Genomic DNA, 19866 nt, shown 5'->3' on the forward strand with positions numbered 1-19866 from the left:
AATCATAGCCGTTTGATATGGTTGTGGGGAGATGAGTGACTTCCACAGTTCCACGTAAGGTTAATCAATCTCATAATGAAGGTTTGCTACATCCTACATATGCGTTAAGTGTATTCTTCAAAGTTGTTGCATCATGTCTAACTAAACAGTTCTAAAACGAAACTTAATTAGCGTAATGTATCGCCAACTTCATATTTGATTTATTGGTACAAACTAATATATTTGTCGATGTATGGATTCATATAGTTATTATATGTAATTTTTCTGGTCAACTTCAAATTACTATTGACCATTTTTTGAGTCACGGACACGGTGTAAAAAAGTAAAAAAACACATCGGGAAAGATTTTATGGAGTATCTGCTGTAATCGTATGAAATATTTTATCGAGTTAAAACTAATAATCCCCTATATATTAAAGGAAAAGCATTTTTAAGGTTTTCCTTAAACGGTTTTCACCAGAATACATGAAAATGCTCCATTCCACGTGTCACTCTCTGAGCGATTTGAAGAAAAAAACATTTATTGCCTAAATTTCTTTCCTTTTTTTGCTTAAATGACAAGGCACATAACGAATTTTTTTTTCATAGCTTTGACGTCAAACGACAAGAAACAACCACAATAACAACATATAATTTCAATTCCCATCTCAGCAAGGGGATATAGATCGTACCAAACTCACCACCACGAACCAGAAACAGTTAGAATCATTTCCTGTGGACGATGGATGGACCCAACTCATCGTACTCTCCCTTCGAGTCTTGCCGTGTTCTGTCGCGGGTTCTTGACCCGAGATCGATGAGGTAGCACTTAGCGTAGACGAGAAGGACAAAAGTTAGTGAGAACATTATATTGGCTGGAACTCCAGTTACGAAGGCCAAACTCGCCTCGAAATTCGTGGTGAGGTTGCCGTTTGCAAACAGGGAGAGTTAAGGGCTGAGCAGAGACATAGTAGTAACTATGGAAGATTGTAAGAGAGAAGGAGAAGATTTGATACGTTGTACGAAGAAGAAACTTTATGTTTTTCATAGTCTTCTACTGTATATAGGACTATATATCACTGAGTCTGATCTTCAATAACGCAAGGGAAGCTGTTACGTTTGAACGGATTTTCCCGAAGTGGATGCAGCGCTTAATGGTGGCTCTTCGAGTAGTCGAAACCTAAGCACGGATCTAAGGCTCGGACTCAGCTTTGGGGCATCCTCAGGGACGCAATACTTCGGACGCAATATTAACTCATGGTTGTTACATGTATTCTATTGTAGATCCGGCGGCAGATTATACGGTTGCGGTGGCGGAGGAGGAGGAAGAAGAGAACGAGTGTAACAGCGTAGGGAGCTTCTACGTTAAAGTGAACATGGAGGGAGTTCCAATTGGGAGAAAGATCGATCTCATGTCTCTTAATGGCTACCATGAGTTAATCAGAACCCTAGATTTCATGTTCAACGCATCCATCCTCTGTAAGTATATGTATAAATACATATAGAAAAGATGTTTATATATCTAAAGTTTTCTAATTATTCACTACTGTTGAAGCTTTTGCTTTCTTGTGATTCAAGTTCAGAGAGGTTTCCGTTTGAAGCTGACTTGCGGTTTGAATTAAGAAGAAAGTCGGTTCAGTTGAAGCTGGTTATTGTACATACTAAACCGGGATTTGGCAAAGGAGGGAAGAAGGAAAGTGAAACTTCTGGTCGCGACAGAGTATTCACTTTACGTAGGGTTTTGCTGTAAAACCTTACGTTCATGTCTTCTTTACGTTGTGTGAGAGTTAAGACATTTGAGAGCTTGAGAGAGTTTGTTGCTATGTTCTTGAGCTGTAAGAAAACACCATCTCCTGATTTATATACTGCATGGATTGAATCCGGCCCCAGAGTAGACGTCATCACACCGATGCGTTGATACTGGGTTACCAAATCTTGTGTCTCTGTTTTTATTTCTTTTCTTGCTTGTCAAACACACGAGAGAAAGAGAGAGAGAGAGAGAGTCATGAAACAGAACCATTTTCTTCTGAGTTTTATAACAAGTGGTATCAGAGCTCAGGATCTTGAGGAAAGCTTAAATCTCTGAAGAAAAATCATAAAGTTTCAAGCTTTGTTGAAGAGAAGAGTAAAGGTTGAAGCTTTGAGAAGAAAGGTGTAACCTTTTGGTGGAAATACATCAAGTTTCATCATAAAGGTTCCAACTTTCGGTGTTCTTAGCATCAGGTTGAGAAAGATTGAAGCTTTGTCATAAAAACACAAGCTTTGTCTTAAAGGCGTGACCTTTACGCAAGGAGGAGTGGTAGTTTGCTGGTTACAAGATGTCTGAAGATCTTGTGGGGGTTTCAAGGCTGAAGATCGACAGGTTCGATGGTACTGGAGATTTCAGTATGTGGAAGACAAGAATGATGGCTCATTTTCGTGTATTGGGTCTAAAAGACATTGTCACAGACCACAAGTTGGAGATGGAGGTTCCTCTCACCAGAAGCGAAGAGAAGAGCCCTGTTGAAGGAGAAGAAACAGACTCTTCTGTGCCGCTGACAAAGACAGTTCGTGATCCCATAAAGGAAGAAAAATCTGAGAAAGCTATGGGATTGATGATAAGAGGTCTTGGTGACCATGTGATGAGAAAGATTGAGCATTGTGTTACTGCTGCAGAGATGTGGTCGATGTTAAACAGGTTGTATATGGAAAGGTCTCTACCTAACCGTGTGCATCTGCAGCTAAAGTTCTACACGTTCAAGATGGATGAGTCATTGAGCATAGACAAGAATGTGGATGACTTTCTCAAGATTGTTGCTGAGCTTGGAAGTTTTGATGTGAAGGTTTCAGATGAAGTTCAAGCGATCTTGTTCTTAACGTCTCTGTCGTCGAGCTATGATCAGCTCAAGCATACTCTGAAGTATGGAAGAGACTCTCTAACTCTGGAGGAAGTCGTGTCAGCTGTACGATCCAGAGAAAGAGAGATTCAAGAAGCTGCTAAGGATAATAAAAATTCTGGAGCAAGCTTGTGTACAAGAGAGAGAGGAAGGTCTTCTTCTAAAGGTCCTAGGGAATCAAATGGGAAGGGAAGAGGTAGATCTAACTCAAGATGAAGGGTTACTTGCTGGTTTTGCAAGAAAGAAGGCCACACAAAGAAAGACTGTTATGCAAGGAAGAAGAAATTCGGAACTGAGGGTCAGGGAGAGGCAGGAGTTATTACTGAGAAGTTGATTGACGCTGAGTCATTGAGCATGAGTGATCAAGCAAAAGATGTTTGGGTGTTGGATTCAGGTTGTACGTTTCACATGACCTCGTGTAGAGACTGGTTTTTTGACCTACATGATAATGGAGGTACAACTATCTTGTTGGGTGATGATCATACAGTTCAGTCACAAGGACAAGGGACAATCAGAATCAACACACACGGAGGTACGATCACGATGCTGAAGAATGTCAGATATGTGCCTAATCTGAGAAGAAATCTCATCTCCACTGGAACCCTTGATAAGCTTGGTTTTGAGCATGAAGGCAAAGATGGTAAAGTCAGGTACTTCAAGCAGAAGAAGACAGCACTCCATGGTAACCTGGTGAATGGTCTGTATATTATGGATGGAGAAACTGTTGTGCAAGAGACTTGCAATGCGGAGTTGAACAAGTCAGATAAAACTACTTTGTGGCATAGCAGGCTCGGACACATGAGCATCAACAACATGAAGATCTTGACTGGAAAAGGGCTGATAAACAGAAACGAGGTTAAGGAGCTCAAGTTCTGTGAACATTGCGTAATGGGGAAGTCTAAGAAACTGAGTTTTAACCTTGGGAGGCATGACACTGAAGACGCTCTTGGTTATGTGCATGATGATCTGTGGGGGTCCCCAAACACTACACCATCATTGTCTGGAAAATAATATTTCTTATCCATCATCGAGATAAGACAAGGAAGGTGTGGTTGATGTTCTTGAAGACTAAAGATGAGACATTTGACAAGTTCTATGAGTGGAAAAACCTTGTAGAGAATCAGATGAACAAGAAGGTGAAGGTTCTGAGAACAGAAAATGGGTTGGAGTTTTGCAACACAAAGTTTGATGATCATTGCAGAGAACATGGCATAGAGAGACATCGCACCTGTACCTACACACCACAACAAAACGGTGTTGCAGAAAGGATGAATCGTACACTAATGGAGAAGGTGAGATGTATGCTAAATGAATCAGGTCTTGGAGAAGAGTTTTGGGCAGAAGCCGCTTCTACAGCAGCCTATGTGATCAACCATTCTCCAAGCTCTGCAATCGATCACAACGTACCAGAAGAGCTGTGGCTGAACAGAAAACCAGGATATAAACATATGAGAAAGTTTGGCTCAGTTTGCTTTGTTCATCATGATCAAGGGAAGCTGAAACCAAGAGCATTGAAAGGGGTTTTCTTGGGATATCCTCCAGGAACAAAAGGTTACAAGGTGTGGCTTTTGGACGAACAGAAGAGTGTGATTAGCAGAAACGTCGTGTTTCAAGAAGAGTTGATGTATAAAGATGTGAAGTCAGAGAAGAAGAACGTGAAAGAGAGCCCAGATACAGGAGAGTCGAGTGGTTCAAGCAGAGTTGAGGTTTGTGTTGATGTCAGGCCAGAGAACGAGACTGAACAACATCAGTCAAATACAGAGCATTCAGCTAGAGGTGGAGCTGATGTTGAGAGTTCTAGCGAGTCTGATGAAGAGTTCATCGATGCAACAGAAGATCAAAACAATGAGGAAGTTGAACTTGCTGGTTATCAGCTAGCCAGAGACAGAGCTAGACGTGTTACTGCTCCACCAACAAGATTCACTGATTACAGCATGGTAGCATTTGCACTTCTTGCAGCAGAAGATGTGGAAATTGAGGAACCAAGATGCTATCATGAGGCTAAGTTATCAAAGGAGTGGGTTAAGTGGAACGGATCAATGGGTGAAGAAATGGATTCTCTACAGAGAAACCATACCTGGGATGTTGTTGATCGACCAGAAGGAAAGAAGGTCATCAGTTGCAGGTGGCTGTACAAGAAGAAGCCTGGTATTCCCGGAGTTGAACCTGAGAGGCACAAATCAAGATTGGTTGCTCGTGGGTGTACGCAGAGAGAGGGCATAGACTATCAAGAAGTCTTTGCACCTGTTGTTAAACATGTCTCCATAAGGATATTGATGTCTGTAGTTGTGAATCAAGATATGGAGCTTGAACAAATGGACGTAAAAACTGCATTTCTGCACGGAACTCTTGATCCGGAGCTGTACATGGAACAACCTGAGGGATTTGAGGTGAATCAAGGAAAGGATCAGGTCTGTCTACTGAAGAAATCTCTTTATGGCTTAAAACAGTCACCAAGGCTTTGGAACAAGCGATTTCATCAGTTTATGAAGAAGCAGAATTTTCTGAGAAGTGAACAAGATTCCTGTATTTATGTAAAGAGAGTTGAAAGCGGCTGGGTGTATTTGCTACTTTATGTGAACGATATGCTTCTAGCTGCAAAGGAAATGGCAGAAATCGTCAAGATTACGGAAGTGCTGAGTTCAGAGTTTGAAATGAAGGACATGGGCGCTGCAAGTCGGATCTTGGGCATTGACATCAAGAGAGACATAAAGAAAGGTGTTCTGTATTTGTCTCAGTCGAACTACTTTTCCAAGGTGGTTTGGAGGTTTAACATGCATGAGGCTAAAACAGTGAACACACCGATTGGAGGACACTTTAAGTTATCTGCGGTTAAGGATGCTTCAGAATGCATTGATACAGAAAGATTTCCATACTCAAGTGCCGTAGGAAGTCTTATGTATGCAATGGTGGGAACAAGACCATATTTGTTTTATGTTATTGGGTTGATCAATAGGTTCATGAGCAAGCCTGGAGAGTTACATTGGGAAGCAGTAAAATGGTTGCTCAGATATGTTAAAGGTTCGTCTGACCTGAACTTGGTGTTTACGAAGAGTAAAGAGTTCAGGATACAAGGGTATTGTGATTCAGATTTTGCTGGAGATTTGGACAAGAGTAGATCAACCAGTGGATACGTGTTTACAGTGGGAGGTAATGCTGTGAGTTGGAGATCATGTCTTCAGTCTGTTGTAGCACTGTCAACTACAGAGGCTGAATATGTTGCGTTATCAGAAGCTGTGAAAGAGGCGATCTGGATAAAGGGTTTGATCAGTGATATGGGGTTCAAACAAGAGAAAGCAACGGTCTGGTGTGATTCACAATCTGCTATATGTTTGTCTAAGAACAACACGTTTCATGAAAGGACAAAACATGTAGCAAGGAAGTATCATTTCATCAGATATATTATCAAAGATGGTGAGGTTGAAGTGAGCAAGATACACACTTCAAGGAATCCAGCGGACATTCTACCAAGTCTGTTCCTGTGAACAAGTTTGTTGCAGCCTTGGATCTTCTAAAGCTGACCAACTGAGACGAAGAGTCGTCACTGCCGGAGGTTAAGTCCTAAGTTTGTGTAGTATATCGAGAAGAAGATGAAACTTGAATCAAGGTGGAGAATGTTGAAGCTTTTGCTTTCTTGTGATTCAAGTTCAGAGAGGTTTCGGTTTGAAGCTGATTTGCGGTTTGAATTAAGAAGAAAGTCGGTTCAGTTGAAGCTGGTTATTGTACAGACTAAACCGGGATTTGGCAAAAGAGGGAAGAAAGAAAGTGAAACTTCTGGTCGCGACAGAGTATTCACTTTACGTAGGGTTTTGCTATAAAACCTTACATTCATGTCTTCTTTACGTTGTGAGAGTTAAGACATTTGAGAGCTTTAGAGAGTTTGTTGCTCTGTTCTTGAGCTGTAAGAAAACACCATCTCCTGATTTATATACTGCCTGGATTGAATCCGGCCCCAGAGTAGACGTCATCACACCGATGCGTTGATACTGGGTTACCAAATCTCGTGTCTCTGTTTTTATTTCTTTTCTTGCTTGTCAAACACACGAGAGAAAGAGAGAGAGAGATAGTCACGAAACAGAACCATTTTCTTCTGAGTTTTATAACAACTACTTTTTTCTTTCTTTTAAGCCGCTTTGAAATTGTTTCCTCATTAAAAGAATAGATTAATAAATTGACAGAACTAGAATACTTGCGCCAGTTACTATTTCATAGGATTTTTTTGTTTGTTTGCCAGAGTTATTATCTCATCATAGGTTAAAGTTTATGATGAAAACTGATAGCAACTCAAACATCAAAATTGAAACTAAACTGGATGATGGTTGGGAGTATGTAGTCTTGTTCCTCCATTGATATTATTATTTCCTTATTTAGATTGTTCTTTAAAAACTAAACAGTTGTATATTTGGGGTTTTGTCTTGTAGAATGTTTTTGTCAACCGTGAGAAGACTAAAGATTTCAAAAGCTTACCACTACTGATGTTTAAGTCTACTTGTGTTATATTAAAAGTAATGCCAAAAAAAAAGTTTTGTCTTGTGTAAATCTATCAGTTATTTATTAAATTATTTCTTGTTTTTCGTTTACGATGACAGTACATACATTCTGAACTCACACTGAAGATTCTCTTCGGTAATACCAAGTATCAACCAAGAAAAGTATAGAAGAATATTTGAAAAAACAAAATCAATTAGAAACAAACCAAACTTGGTTCGAGATAATGTTTCAGCTGGTCGAAATCACACATCACTGAATTTAATATTTGGTTTGATTGGTTCACTTGAACTATCTTGATCTAAAGTTCAATTTTCATAACATAATTTTCAAGAACGTCTGCGGGTGTATATATTCAGCACAGCAAATATAACACTCTATACACAATTTGTGAGAGTAAATTAATAAGGTGAATTCACCATATAAGAAGATTACCACCTGATGATCCAAGACAAACTTAGATATATTAATAAGTTCATAATAATCAAATAAGTCGATGTGTGGTTGGATGTTACCTATTTTTTTCTTTTTAATCATTTTGGAAAATTATTTTTAGATATTATTAAAAAATTAGAAAAGGGGTGCATGTTTTTGTCGAATGAGTGAATTTTAACTCGGTGACTATATATCTATATAATCCAAACCATATAACGAAGTCAAAATGATTGATGTAAAAAAAAAGTCAAAATGATTTAGTCTAAACCAAAGTACAAAATTGATTTAGTCTAAACCAATTTGACATATATTTATAATTGTCTTTTTGAAATGTATGTTAATAATATTTAAAAAATATTTAGTTAATTAATTCGATGATTTTTAGCTTGAGTAGGAAGTTTATATAAGTTACTAAATCATATTCAAACAGAAAATGAAAATAGAAGATATTAAATGTAGTCGGTTGAGTAAGGTAATACAAAATTTGCCTATGAATTTTAGGCAAATTTACTAAAGAATTATAAATTATTAAACTCAATAAAAACAAATTTCTATGAATATAAATATATAACTTTTTATATTATGTCTAACATATGAAAGTTCAAACAACACAAGTAATATTAGATTATCTTATATAAAATACATAATCTTAAAATGTCTCCAAAATTGTTTGTACAAACAATACAAATAATATTGGATATCCTTTTTCTTAAACTATTATTTAGATTTTATTTGATTTTGCAAGCATTTAGAATTTAAAAATGAATTAATGAAACCATTGGTTCGACATAAGAACCGTAGAAAATCATATTACATGAAACCAAACAAATATAATAATTTTAAGTATCACTGAAAATTGAAAAATTTCGATCATTTCAACCGAATAAAACAAAATAACTATGGATTTAAAATGTTATTTATATTTTAGTAGGTTAGAAAAAATAACGTAATACAGAACGAATATCCAGATTAAACAGACATAATCTCTTTTTATCTTAAAAAGTAAGACTAGGAAAAATATTTGGAACTGAAGAACCGACCCAAAAATCAGGGTCCTGAACTCGATCAGACCCGGGATAAATAACCGAATGGATCCTAAAATGATGTATCCGAAGAACCAGTATTCAACCCGATCTGAACCGAGAACCGAATGAGTTTCTGAAGATATCCAAAATGTAAATATATATTTAAAAATATTGTTTACAATTATATATATAATTATTTCAAAAATTAAAATTATGATAAAAATAAATATATTAATTATTTTGTGTATTTTTGGATAAAATATGATAGTTTTGATAGAAATATTCAATAACAGTGTCTAATGAGTAATTTTAGTTATTTTTTTGGTTCTTTTGGGTAGTTTGGATACAAAATATCCTAACCGAATCGGGTAATATGGTTACTTTGGGTACTATTATCCAAACATATTTCAGATACTTTGGTTATTCTGTTATTTTCAAGGTTTTTACATCAAAATCGAACCCAGCCGAACACGGAAGAACCCGACTCGAACCCGACTCAGAATTTTGTAATACCCGAACGGAACTTAATTTTCAAACTCGAAAAACCCGATATCCAAAAGAACTAACCCGTACCCAACGAATATCCAAATACCCATACCTATTAAAAAGATAACAAAATCAATAATCTCATCCCGTGTAAGGCACAGATTATTACCTAGTTACGAAGTATTTGATGTGTGGTTAAATGAATGGATTTTCTTACACACTCTTAATGTCTTATCCATTCACATCAATTATTTTACCATAGCCCCCTAATATTTAAATAATTATGAAATAGCTTCGTAACTTTGACTATTGTCATTCTTTTCCACATTTAAAAATAGAGCTCAAGAAAGAGAAACCCCCTTCATTCATTTGCCCGGGGAAAAAACTAAAAAAAGAAGATGATGATGATCGGTAAAATAAACAATCCTAGAATTAAATGGTCTCTCCTCTTTCGAATCTCTACCATTAGAAACCAAGATTCTCAATCAATATCTTCTAATAAATAAGACATGCAACTCATTGATGAAAAGAAAGAAACAAAAACTCGTTCTGTTTTTGTATTCTCCTCGTCCTTTTAACTCCAAAAACAACACATAAGATAGAAAAATGTCGTTTACAGGAACATTGGATAAATGCAAGGCATGTGACAAAACCGTCTACGTGATGGATTTGTTGACGTTAGAAGGAAACACTTATCACAAAAACTGCTTCAGATGCAGCCATTGCAATGGCGCTCTCGTGGTACTTCTCTTCCTTCTTTCTTTCTTTCTTCATTGTTACTATGTTTCTACAGTGCCTTGAAACTCTATTCTCAAACAGATAAGTAACTACTCATCAATGGATGGAGTTCTTTACTGCAAGCGTCACTTCGAGCAGCTTTTTAAAGAATCTGTCAAGAGCCTTCACACAGGTCTCTTTAGTTTATCTCTTCCTTGGTTTTGTTTTCGAATGTTTTCTCATTTGTCTTTGCTAACTTCATCTAATTACATTAGCAGGAAAGACAGAGAAGCCGAATGATCAGCTGGTAATGAACTTTTAGTTTGCATGTTTCTTTCATCATCAATCTAATCTTTTTTTTCCCTTTGAATCTCTTAAAGACTCGAGCTCCAAGCAAGTTATCTTCATTCTTCAGTGGAACACAAGACAAGTGTGCGACTTGTCAGAAAACAGTCTATCCACTCGAGAAAGTTACAATGGAAGGAGAATGTTTCCACAAGACTTGTTTCAAGTGTGCGCACAGTGGTTGTCCTTTGACTCACTCTTCATACGCTTCTCTCAACGGTGTACTCTACTGTAAAGTCCATTTCAACCAGCTCTTTCTTGAGAAAGGAAGTTACAATAACGTCCATCAAGCTGCCGCTAACCACCGTAGGTCAGCCTCTTCTGGTGCCTCTTCTCCTCCTCATGATGACCACAAACCTGAAGACGAGGCAGCTGTTCCCGAGGGTGAAGGAGGAGGAGAAGAAGCAGCCCCTGAAGCTGCAGGAGAAGAAAAGCCTGAGCCTGTGACTGCGGCTGAGTAACTATCTTTATCAGTTCTCAAGTTTGAAGTTTTATATGCTTTTTATGTTTAAAAATTAATATATGGTATACAATCATTTGCTAATTCTTTTTGTAAATTATTGTAAAGCATGGAGAGAATCTGTTGTAAAAACAAACCTTTAACATCCATTTTCTAAACATTTTATTCTTATAAATCAAAATTCAAACATATTGGAATCACATGTAAACACATACTTCTCTCCATTTCTGATATGTAAATAATCAAAAGTTGTGAAAATTTGCCAAGAATAGTCAAACTCTGGCAGTGTTCTTGAGATGGATACTGTTTCAAGACATGAACAGAGCCTTGCATTTTGCCATTGTATCATCCGGACTAGTAACTGCAACGCAAAAGAAACAATTTTACTGGTCATGAAAGTGTCGATAACACAAATACTACAGAGATAAACAGATGATATATCTGACCTGAATGGCCAATTGTTTTTGGTGATTCATAGATTTCATAATCGTTTCCACCCTGCAGGAAGTTAAAGTCATGTTGTTACACATCAAGCTCAATGGAAAATCATTCAAATTACTCTTTAAGTTTGGAAAGTTAAGTTGATTTTTTTTACCTCATAGGTTTTGTCACCAAAGAAATGGATTTCACTGAAATCCTCAAGGTATTGCAAACAATAAGTCTTATCCCAACCTTTAGGGAAGACCTGAGTCATAAAAATGGAACTAGACTCAGTAATACATAAATTTGTCATAACTAATTATTATAATCCACATTTCCAGTTAAACTCACATCGAAGCTAATCTGTCCTCCAATAGAGAAAGTAAGGTTAAGATGCGCAAACCGCTCACGAAGTTCAGCCACCATCTTTGGTCGGATGTTTTGAACCTTTTTTAAGACTAAAACGTTAGAACGATATCAACACTAATAAACAAACAATGCTCATGATTGATTTTTCTATAAGGAACCGAACTAAAAAAAGTTTCTCTTACCTTATCATATTTCTCGAACTCGTCTCTTTCTTCTTGGCTGCAGTTGCGACCAATCGGTGACACATTAAGCATTCCATTTCGAAATTCTATAAATGTTCCCCTGTGCATACAAATTTCAAGAAGAAGCGGCATCTTTAATAAACTTGTAAGGTAAACAAAACGTTGACTCGAGAGACTAGAGGTTGATCTTTATAAGTACCTTTTGATTGGAATATCCAAGTCTGCAATGTAGTGCAGCGCGAAATTTATCAACTCCTGCATCATCAAATGTATGCTATCATCAATTATTCAAACAACATGCACTTGCATACGCCCCACCATCAATTAAACATGTAAAGCAACTGCTGCTATCTACTACACATAAGGGACAATGATTTACCTTGAGCTTATCTTCTCCAAGGTGCAGCTTCAGGCTCTGAGAAAAAAGAAACAAACTATTTAAAAAAAAAAACGATCAAGAAACAATGTGGGTAAAGTAAAAGCTGTGTGTTTCATAAGCACCTGGATTCCAATGGGCTTCCCATCTTTATGGGCAACAAGACCATTCTCAGAGAAGCAATAATCATAGTCGGTAGTGACTGCAAGAAAATACAAACACGAAAGCGTTAGCCAAACAGATGGAGACTCACAAGGCAAGAAAGTAGAGCCATATCTTAGATAAAGACAGAGACTTTAGAGACCTCAAACACATTCCAGAATCAAAACAGACATAAACTATCAGCAGCTATACTAATATATAGACTTAAAGGATCTTGTGTTGTGTATCATTGTTGTTGATGGATGGATCTAGTCAACGATCTAAACCAGAGAACAGAACAAAAGAGTGAGCTTTCTAATCAATGTAGCAAAAAGATCCTATCTTTAGAAACCAAATCGAGCTTCTAAGAAGAGAGCATAGCTTCTACGAATAACGTACCTGTTTTGCCAAGCTGCTCAGAAATCTTGCTTAAATCAGATCCACCAACGACTCCAACAGTAACCACCTGAAACTCTCACAGACATTTCATCGAACACTAACCAGGCATAAACCCCAATTCACAGAAGCTACAACAATGAGTCATCATCATACCTTGCGCAATTCTCTGATAAAATGGAGCAGTTCAGGAGTAGCTTCCTTCCTTGGAGCAGTGAGAGTACCGTCGACATCGAACAAAGCGATCACTCCTGGCTTTCTGGCCGCCATTGAATGATGAAGAGATTTCAAAGATAATGGCGGAATAATATTAAACGAGTGTGGAGGACCGATCTGATCGTGTAACGAAAGAGTGTCGCTTAATATATGGTCCCTCTCACTTTTTGTCCTAGAGATCTGTGATTGGTTGATAAAGTAATCGTGACGCATTAAAATCATTACTTCCTGCTTTTTGACTTTAGTCTAGATATTTGATTCAGTCAGATATATAATACTACTAGTATGGTTGAAATTGAATGTAGTGCTTGCGATCGAAAGAAAGAGTTCTTTCATGTCTTCCCAATGGGCCTGATAACTTGGAAGCCCATAATCATCTTCAGATAAATTCTGTCCATGTGTCATTTAATTTTTTTTCAGTGTTGTTAATTATTTTTTGCTCATTCTTTCAAAAATCAATTCTAACTTTACGACTCTTTATTTCTCGGGCTTTGTTTGCTTCTGTGCCGTTCAGTGCTGCGAGAGGACCATCATCACTTTCGTCATATCATATGTTGCACCGAGACGAATACGGGAAACATAGACAGCTACGAAAGCCTGAACAGAAAACGGTAAAACTAAAATTTTATAGAAATGGGTACTGCACATATATATAAATAAAATACATATATACTCATTTATTAAAAAATAAAGATAAATACATTATATATCTTCATATAAAACAGTTTAATATAAAATTTTAAATAGCAATAATAAGAAAAACAATCCTTAAACCATTTATTATCAAAATTTGGTTCATTAATAACAAGTTCATAAACATATCAATCAATAAAATTATAAACTCAAAATCTCGTTAAGCTCTTACTTTTAATTTTCTTTTTAAGAAAAAAGTAAATGAATTAGATTAGAATGTGTAAATCTGTTCTTAAAGTAGTGAGATGTATATTTTGTTTTAAACTCTTACTTTTAGTTTTCTTTTTTACACCCTCTAATCTAATTCATTTACCTTTTTTTAACAATCTATTTCATTTACTTTTTTCTTAAAAAGAAAACTAAAAGTAAGAGTTTAACGAGATTTGAGTTTATAATTTTATTGATATGTTTATGAACTTTTTATTAATGAACCAAATTTTGATAATAAATGGTTTAAAGATTTTTTTTCTTATTATTGTTATTTAAAATATTATATTAAACTGTTTTATATGAAGATATATAGTGTATTTATCTTTATTTTTCAATATATGAGTATATATATTATATATATATATGTGTGTCGTACCCGTTTTTATAAGTTTTGCCGTTTCCCGTTTCCGCTCCCGTATCCGTATCTGTCCCATATCCGTCTCGGTGCAACATAGCTTATAAACCTCCTCTTTCATTTCTGAAATAGAAGAAGAAAAAGAACACTCATCTAGTATCACATCTAACTCTCAAGAGCAGGATCTATTCGCTCCAACACTGAAAGGCATACCTTAGTCCCTTCGCTCTACAATCTATGAGTTAAATTTTCTGAAAAACAAAGCGCACTCTTGGATACAGTTTAGTTCTACTGATATCATCAATGCAAGTGATAGAGCCACTCTACACTGATCAATGTCTATTGCCTTACCAGAAAATGAAGTCTTCCCACATCTGTTCACTCCAAGTCTCCAACTATCATTTATAAATGTTTATGTGTTATGTATTATCAAAAATGAATTGCTTGAATTTATGAGACATTCCATGGTTTGATCGCTGGTCGGAAATGGGAGTTTTGATTCGTATATTTGATGAGAGAGGCTTTATTAATATGGAAATTAGTTTGCAAGCCACGATGAATGATGTGATTATCCAACATAAGAGGAAGAGGCACAGAGTTAAGACGTACAATGAAGTTGAAGACATCATTTACTCCATAAAAGATTTGAGGATGGAGGGTGATGATGTTAACCTATGGAAGAGAGGTTCTGACTATCACACAAGCTTCACTACTCACGAGACATGGGAGCTCACTAGGCTGGTTTAACAGAAATGTGTTTAGGCGCAAGTTGTTTGGTTCTCTCATGCTATGCCTAAATACTCCTTTATAACATGGTTGGCGATGCATAATAGGCTCACTATGGCAAATCATATGGTGCGATGGAACATGGATTTACCAACTCAGTGTGTGCTTTGCAACAACTCGGCTGAATCTCTTAACCATTTGTTCTTCTCCTGTGAGTATTCTTCTTAGATATGGCGCAACCTTACGCAAGGTATACTCTAATTGAATCATACAACGTCTTGGAATGAGATTGGTCAGGTCCTCTCAACTTCACATCTTGATTTCAAATCGAGGTTGTGTGTTAGATACACTATGAAGGCTTCCATTCACATGATTTGGTGTGCAAGGAATAAGCATCTACATAGGGAAGCTTCCCATTCAACTCAAGTTTTATATTAACTTTTGGATAAGAATGTGAGGAATGGACTTGTTTTAACTGAAGTCTACGGACAACAAGAAACATAAAAGTCTTATGCAATTTTGGTTTGGCACTAGATTGTAAAGTTTTTGTTTCGAGAGTTTCAAATTTAGACTATATTTGATGTATAAAACATGTTTTTTTAATAAACTAGGAAAAACCCGCGCTTCGCGCGGGATATGTTGATAATTTTTTTTAAATGGTTACTATACAGTTAATTTATTGGGAAATTTTAATGAGGTAAAATCTGCTTGTGAGATTATTTTTTTTGGTTCTAGGATGTGTAGAAAGTGTCTTCTACGGATAAAAAATTTTGATTTTGGCGAAAATTATGATATTTCAGTTAAAAAATATTTTAAAAATATTTGTTATATTCTAACTTCCCTAAAACGTGTATAGGTCGATTTACCTTGTCCAAAAGTTTTTTCTTTTTAATGGAAAAATGAAATTTTAATTTTAACTTTTTAAAAATGTTTGCATAAAAATAAAAATAAAATTTGTAAAACATTTTTAATGAAATAAGACTTTGTAATTTTTTTAATAAATTTTTAATAAAATAAAATTTGTAACTTTATAAAAAAATTATAATAAAAACGTTAAATAAACATTATAAAAAACGTTTAACAAATTTTACTTTTATAAAAAGTTTAAGATGTTTGTAAAAAAATTATTTTTACTAAAAAGTAAGAAAAAAAAAATAAAAATTTTAACGTTTTAGAAAAAATTCCTTTTATTTTAAAATTCAATTAAACTTTTAGCTTGTGTTTAATGTGCTTAGTTTGATTAATTAAGAGTTAGTTTTGAGATTATAAAAGAAATTATACTAAAGAAACAATTAAAAGATGATATTATACTAACGGAACAACCATACTGCTTTTTTTTCTTCGTTTTGGCAGTTTTTCTTAATTTATTTATATTGAGGTTCGTAGAATTATGGTGATGTTGCATTCTGTTTTTCGTCGAGTTGTGTAATGCATTTTGCGTGCCTATGTAACATAATTTTAAGTAGGAAGGTTGTATTAAATTTTGGATTTTCCCACGTTACAACTTTTTTTGTCAATACAACTATATTAACATTTAATTCACAACTTCAAATTCGGGTTCATAATTGGGAAGAAGTTAAAGTAATGTTTGAAACGTGTAAATAAAGAAATCATGTTTGAAATTTTATCAAGAAATTATAAAAGGTATACGGACACCATACGGTGGCATATGTTGCTCAACTATATATTGGTCGCATGAGTCCAATCCAGTTTAAATGTTGTTCGGGTGACATGTAGCTGTTGATCTTGTTCTCCTGTAATATGCCACATAACATTCAAGTTATTTATCTGTTTGGTAGTCACTGTGATTTGTCAATCTTTTTATATCTCTAACCAAAGTTATTAGTTACCAAAGTGTTCTTCATGGATGGGCTTGACCAAAGTTTTAGACAACAATTATTAGTTAATGAGCAGAATATAACAAAAAGGCAATTTCCATGATTTTCTAGTTTCTTGTGTTTCCTTGATAAAAGCATACGAAGGTTTGAGAGATTGAGAATTACACGTTAGTTGTAGCATAAAAACAAAACAAAAAAAGAGAATTACAAATTAGCCCCATCCGAGAAGTTGAGACCTTCCAAACAATCCAGAAGTGTCACTCAGAGTCATCAATGTCTCTAAACTCCCTGAATCTCATAAAGGAATTTTCTATCAGATATAGAAACAGAGGCTCAAAACTAAAAAAAAAAGAAAAACAAAAAACATGGTCACTTTCGGAATCATAGAAGATATCATTGTTTTCTTCTTCTGCATTGTCTGCTTCATCACTTTTGAAGGCAACTGCAGAAACAATGGCCGCTCTACTTAGGCATTGCTAGGTTTGTTTTACAGAAAAAACAGAGTATGTGCGAAAAGATAATCTATCCCTACTCAAATCGTCTTTGTCTCTCAAGTCATTTCCGGAACTTTTATTACTATCTTCTTGAGTAAGGCTGCATTCTGATTTCAAGCCAGAATTTTTCCTGTGAGGATACTTCTCCCAACACAGAAATAATAAAGTTAAGACCTTTAAGGCCACTTTGGCAAACCAGAAACCACTCTTCTTCATAAAAAGCGATTAAGCAATCCACTTTTTGTGTTGATTATTTAACAAAAACAAACTATATCATCAAAACTATTCAATATTCTTATCTTTAGGTGAATCTATTTAGAAAAATATCCTGTCGTTAAGCATAATCGAAGATATTAAGATTAATTAGCATATTGATCGCAAGTCATTATCTCAGAGACAAACCTTATCACAGCCTGGAACCAGTTCCTATAGCAGCTTCATCCGTGTATTAATTTTCTCCCTTCTTGCCTATAATCTGAAAATTAGTAATGAATTAGCAATTAATCCACTGATTAAAATCAAAAAAGAAAAGTTGTGCAAATATGTGAGATGCAAAGTTACTCGTTCTGCTATGGCTATCTGTTGCTTCACCACAGCGAACTCTAACATGAACATATGAAAGCTTCTCGTTCTCTTCCGAGCTTTGTTCTTCGTCTTTGTTAAGCTTTTAGCCTATAAATAACGTCAAGGATTCATCAATCACTGGCTTAATCAAATGTCAACAAAACATAACTTGTGTCTCACCTTTTTGTTGAGTTCTATTCTCTTGCGAGACCGATTGTTTTGGGCTAGTCAATGTTCCGTAATGGTGAAGCGGCGGTGGAGATATCAAAAAAAATTCCGTAAGGGCCAGTACTTGAAAATACAATGACGGCAAGTGGAGGCTCAAGCAACGACGTGAAACCACCGGCGTTCTCGAGAGTTAGCATCGTTAGTTGCCGAAACTGCCGCCGCCGAGATGAATCAATTCAAGACCTATTTGCATCCTGGAACAGCCTAACACGTTGTATCTAGCTTTGAATTCTGCGGTCAGATACAAAACAGTTACAATTCTGAACAACCACACGGGAACTCAGAATCTCACAGAAACCCTCGGAGGAGTGAGACAAAGAGGAAGAAAACCATATTAGAGAGATTGGTATTGAGAGGAGGAAATCATACCTTTTTATACTCTTAGAAATACCGCCTCTAAGAAGATTCACACACATAGTTCGTGGCTATGGTAGTTAGGAACATGTTTAATGCGATCTGGAAACTGTCTCGTTTCGATGGATGGAACGAAGGTGAAAGGACGTGATCTAAACCCCAACGAACGGAATCGTCACGCCGACCTCAGCCTCTCTGATGGCAGAGATCGTAGATATTGATGAACCCTAAATTATCAATAAGGGGCTAGATTCTATGTGGACATTATCGAGCACTAACAACACATAACGAAGCCCACGTATCTCGTAGAATGAAGTTAATGAAACGCAGTGTTTAAGATGGTGGGACAGGTGTCACATGCAGAAGAGAGTATTTGATGACGTGGCTCTATGAGAAGAGAGACACCTTTTCTTTATAATAATAGATTTGACACTATATTAAAAAAAAGAATCACGAGAAAAATTTAAGAAAAAAATGTTGGAACTATATGGTCGGGTTTTAGGAAAATTGTCTATATTTATTGTGAGAGTAAAAGTCTAGATGATTATAAAACATCCCACAAAAAAAATAACATTTTTTTATCAAATATGGTGGAGAATAGAGATCGATATATCGTTTTTATTTGGTTCAAGAGTCGATTGTGATAGCCAATATTTGCAACAGAAATTTACTTATTTGGACCACCCAGCATCGTAAATTTACAATCACCTACTATACATAATGTCCAACATTACATAGTACTTATCGCTGACTGATATGTTGACTATCAAATACACACTTTTCTTTTGTTAAGAACGACCAAAAGTGAAAAGTCACGATAAAGTCTTTGTTTAACATTCAAATCTCTCCATCTAATTAAATTAACTTACATATGTCATGCGCACATCATATTTGTTGACGTCGCCTATATGACATAAGCAACTAATCTAATGATCAACTCGATAGAGCGAGAAGCATAGTACAAACAAAACGGAGAGTTTCTCAAGTCACCAGATAATTAGGTCGGGTATATAGTTGATATATAGTATAATGTTACTTATCATTTATAATTTTCCTCAACATATGCATTAATGACTAATGTATTATTTTTCAGCATGATATTAACTCTGATTTGTATTATAAATTCAGATTCTCACCAAATGCTCCCACGATAACAACCTTTGGTATGCATGTGGATGCAGATCTAAAACTCATAGATTGCAATTTGAGAGACAACAATGACATTCGTTAATTAACCCTAACTTGTAAATTGTTGTAAAAAAGTTTTTTTTTTAAAACGCCTAACTCGTAAATTATGATTAACTTGTCTTCTTTTTTCACAATCGTCAAAACAGTTTAGAAATAATTTGTAACAATAGGGGTGGACACTTTACCCGATATCCGAAACCGCACTCGAATCCGACCCGAAAAATCCGAACCGAAGTAGCAAAATATCCGAATGGATATTAAGTTAAGAGAGATTGGATATCCGAACCCAAACGGGTAATACCCGA

General features: G+C 35.7%; 3 protein-coding genes and 1 long non-coding RNA gene across 11 annotated transcripts; 2 read left to right on the forward strand and 2 right to left on the reverse strand.

Moving 5' to 3' along the window:
- The first annotated feature begins 721 nt into the window (after window positions 1-721).
- On the forward strand, window positions 722-1601 carry LOC130503975 (auxin response factor 1-like). Its single transcript, XM_056998545.1, has 4 exons — window positions 722-801; window positions 867-952; window positions 1264-1458; window positions 1558-1601. The coding sequence occupies exons 1-4, from the start codon at window positions 722-724 to the stop codon at window positions 1599-1601; spliced, it is 405 nt and encodes a 134-aa protein (XP_056854525.1).
- An 8237-nt stretch (window positions 1602-9838) lies between these two features.
- Window positions 9839-10892, forward strand: LOC108846993 (LIM domain-containing protein PLIM2a-like). Of its 2 annotated transcripts, none has more exons than XM_056998547.1 (4): window positions 9839-10030; window positions 10109-10199; window positions 10282-10313; window positions 10387-10892. In XM_056998547.1, exons 1-4 carry the CDS (start codon window positions 9896-9898, stop codon window positions 10810-10812), a joined length of 684 nt encoding a protein of 227 aa, XP_056854527.1. In that variant the 5' UTR covers window positions 9839-9895; the 3' UTR covers window positions 10813-10892. The 2 variants fall into 2 exon arrangements, with proteins under 2 accessions (XP_056854527.1, XP_056854528.1); XM_056998548.1 differs by having other exon boundaries at window positions 10285-10313.
- Window positions 10893-10928: 36 nt separating this feature from the next.
- On the reverse strand, window positions 10929-13076 carry LOC130503976 (phosphomannomutase). The gene is made up of 10 exons (XM_056998546.1): window positions 12852-13076; window positions 12699-12765; window positions 12284-12360; window positions 12162-12197; window positions 11982-12037; window positions 11783-11882; window positions 11583-11678; window positions 11407-11496; window positions 11258-11309; window positions 10929-11172 (listed from the first exon to the last, which is right to left on the reverse strand). The coding sequence occupies exons 1-10, from the start codon at window positions 12963-12965 to the stop codon at window positions 11120-11122; spliced, it is 741 nt and encodes a 246-aa protein (XP_056854526.1). The 5' UTR covers window positions 12966-13076; the 3' UTR covers window positions 10929-11119.
- A 3757-nt stretch (window positions 13077-16833) lies between these two features.
- On the reverse strand, window positions 16834-18650 carry LOC108846994 (uncharacterized). 7 transcript variants are annotated; one of them, XR_001948853.2, is made up of 6 exons: window positions 18389-18646; window positions 17972-18250; window positions 17789-17899; window positions 17630-17702; window positions 17266-17368; window positions 16834-17175 (listed from the first exon to the last, which is right to left on the reverse strand). It is a non-coding gene; the product is annotated as an uncharacterized LOC108846994 (long non-coding RNA). The 7 variants fall into 7 exon arrangements; XR_008941083.1 differs by having other exon boundaries at window positions 17266-17702; window positions 18389-18650; XR_008941086.1 differs by having other exon boundaries at window positions 16834-17334; window positions 18389-18644.
- Window positions 18651-19866: the final 1216 nt, after the last annotated feature.

This window comes from Raphanus sativus, unplaced genomic scaffold (assembly GCF_000801105.2).
Source record: "Raphanus sativus cultivar WK10039 unplaced genomic scaffold, ASM80110v3 Scaffold1277, whole genome shotgun sequence".
Lineage (NCBI taxonomy): Eukaryota > Viridiplantae > Streptophyta > Magnoliopsida > Brassicales > Brassicaceae > Raphanus > Raphanus sativus.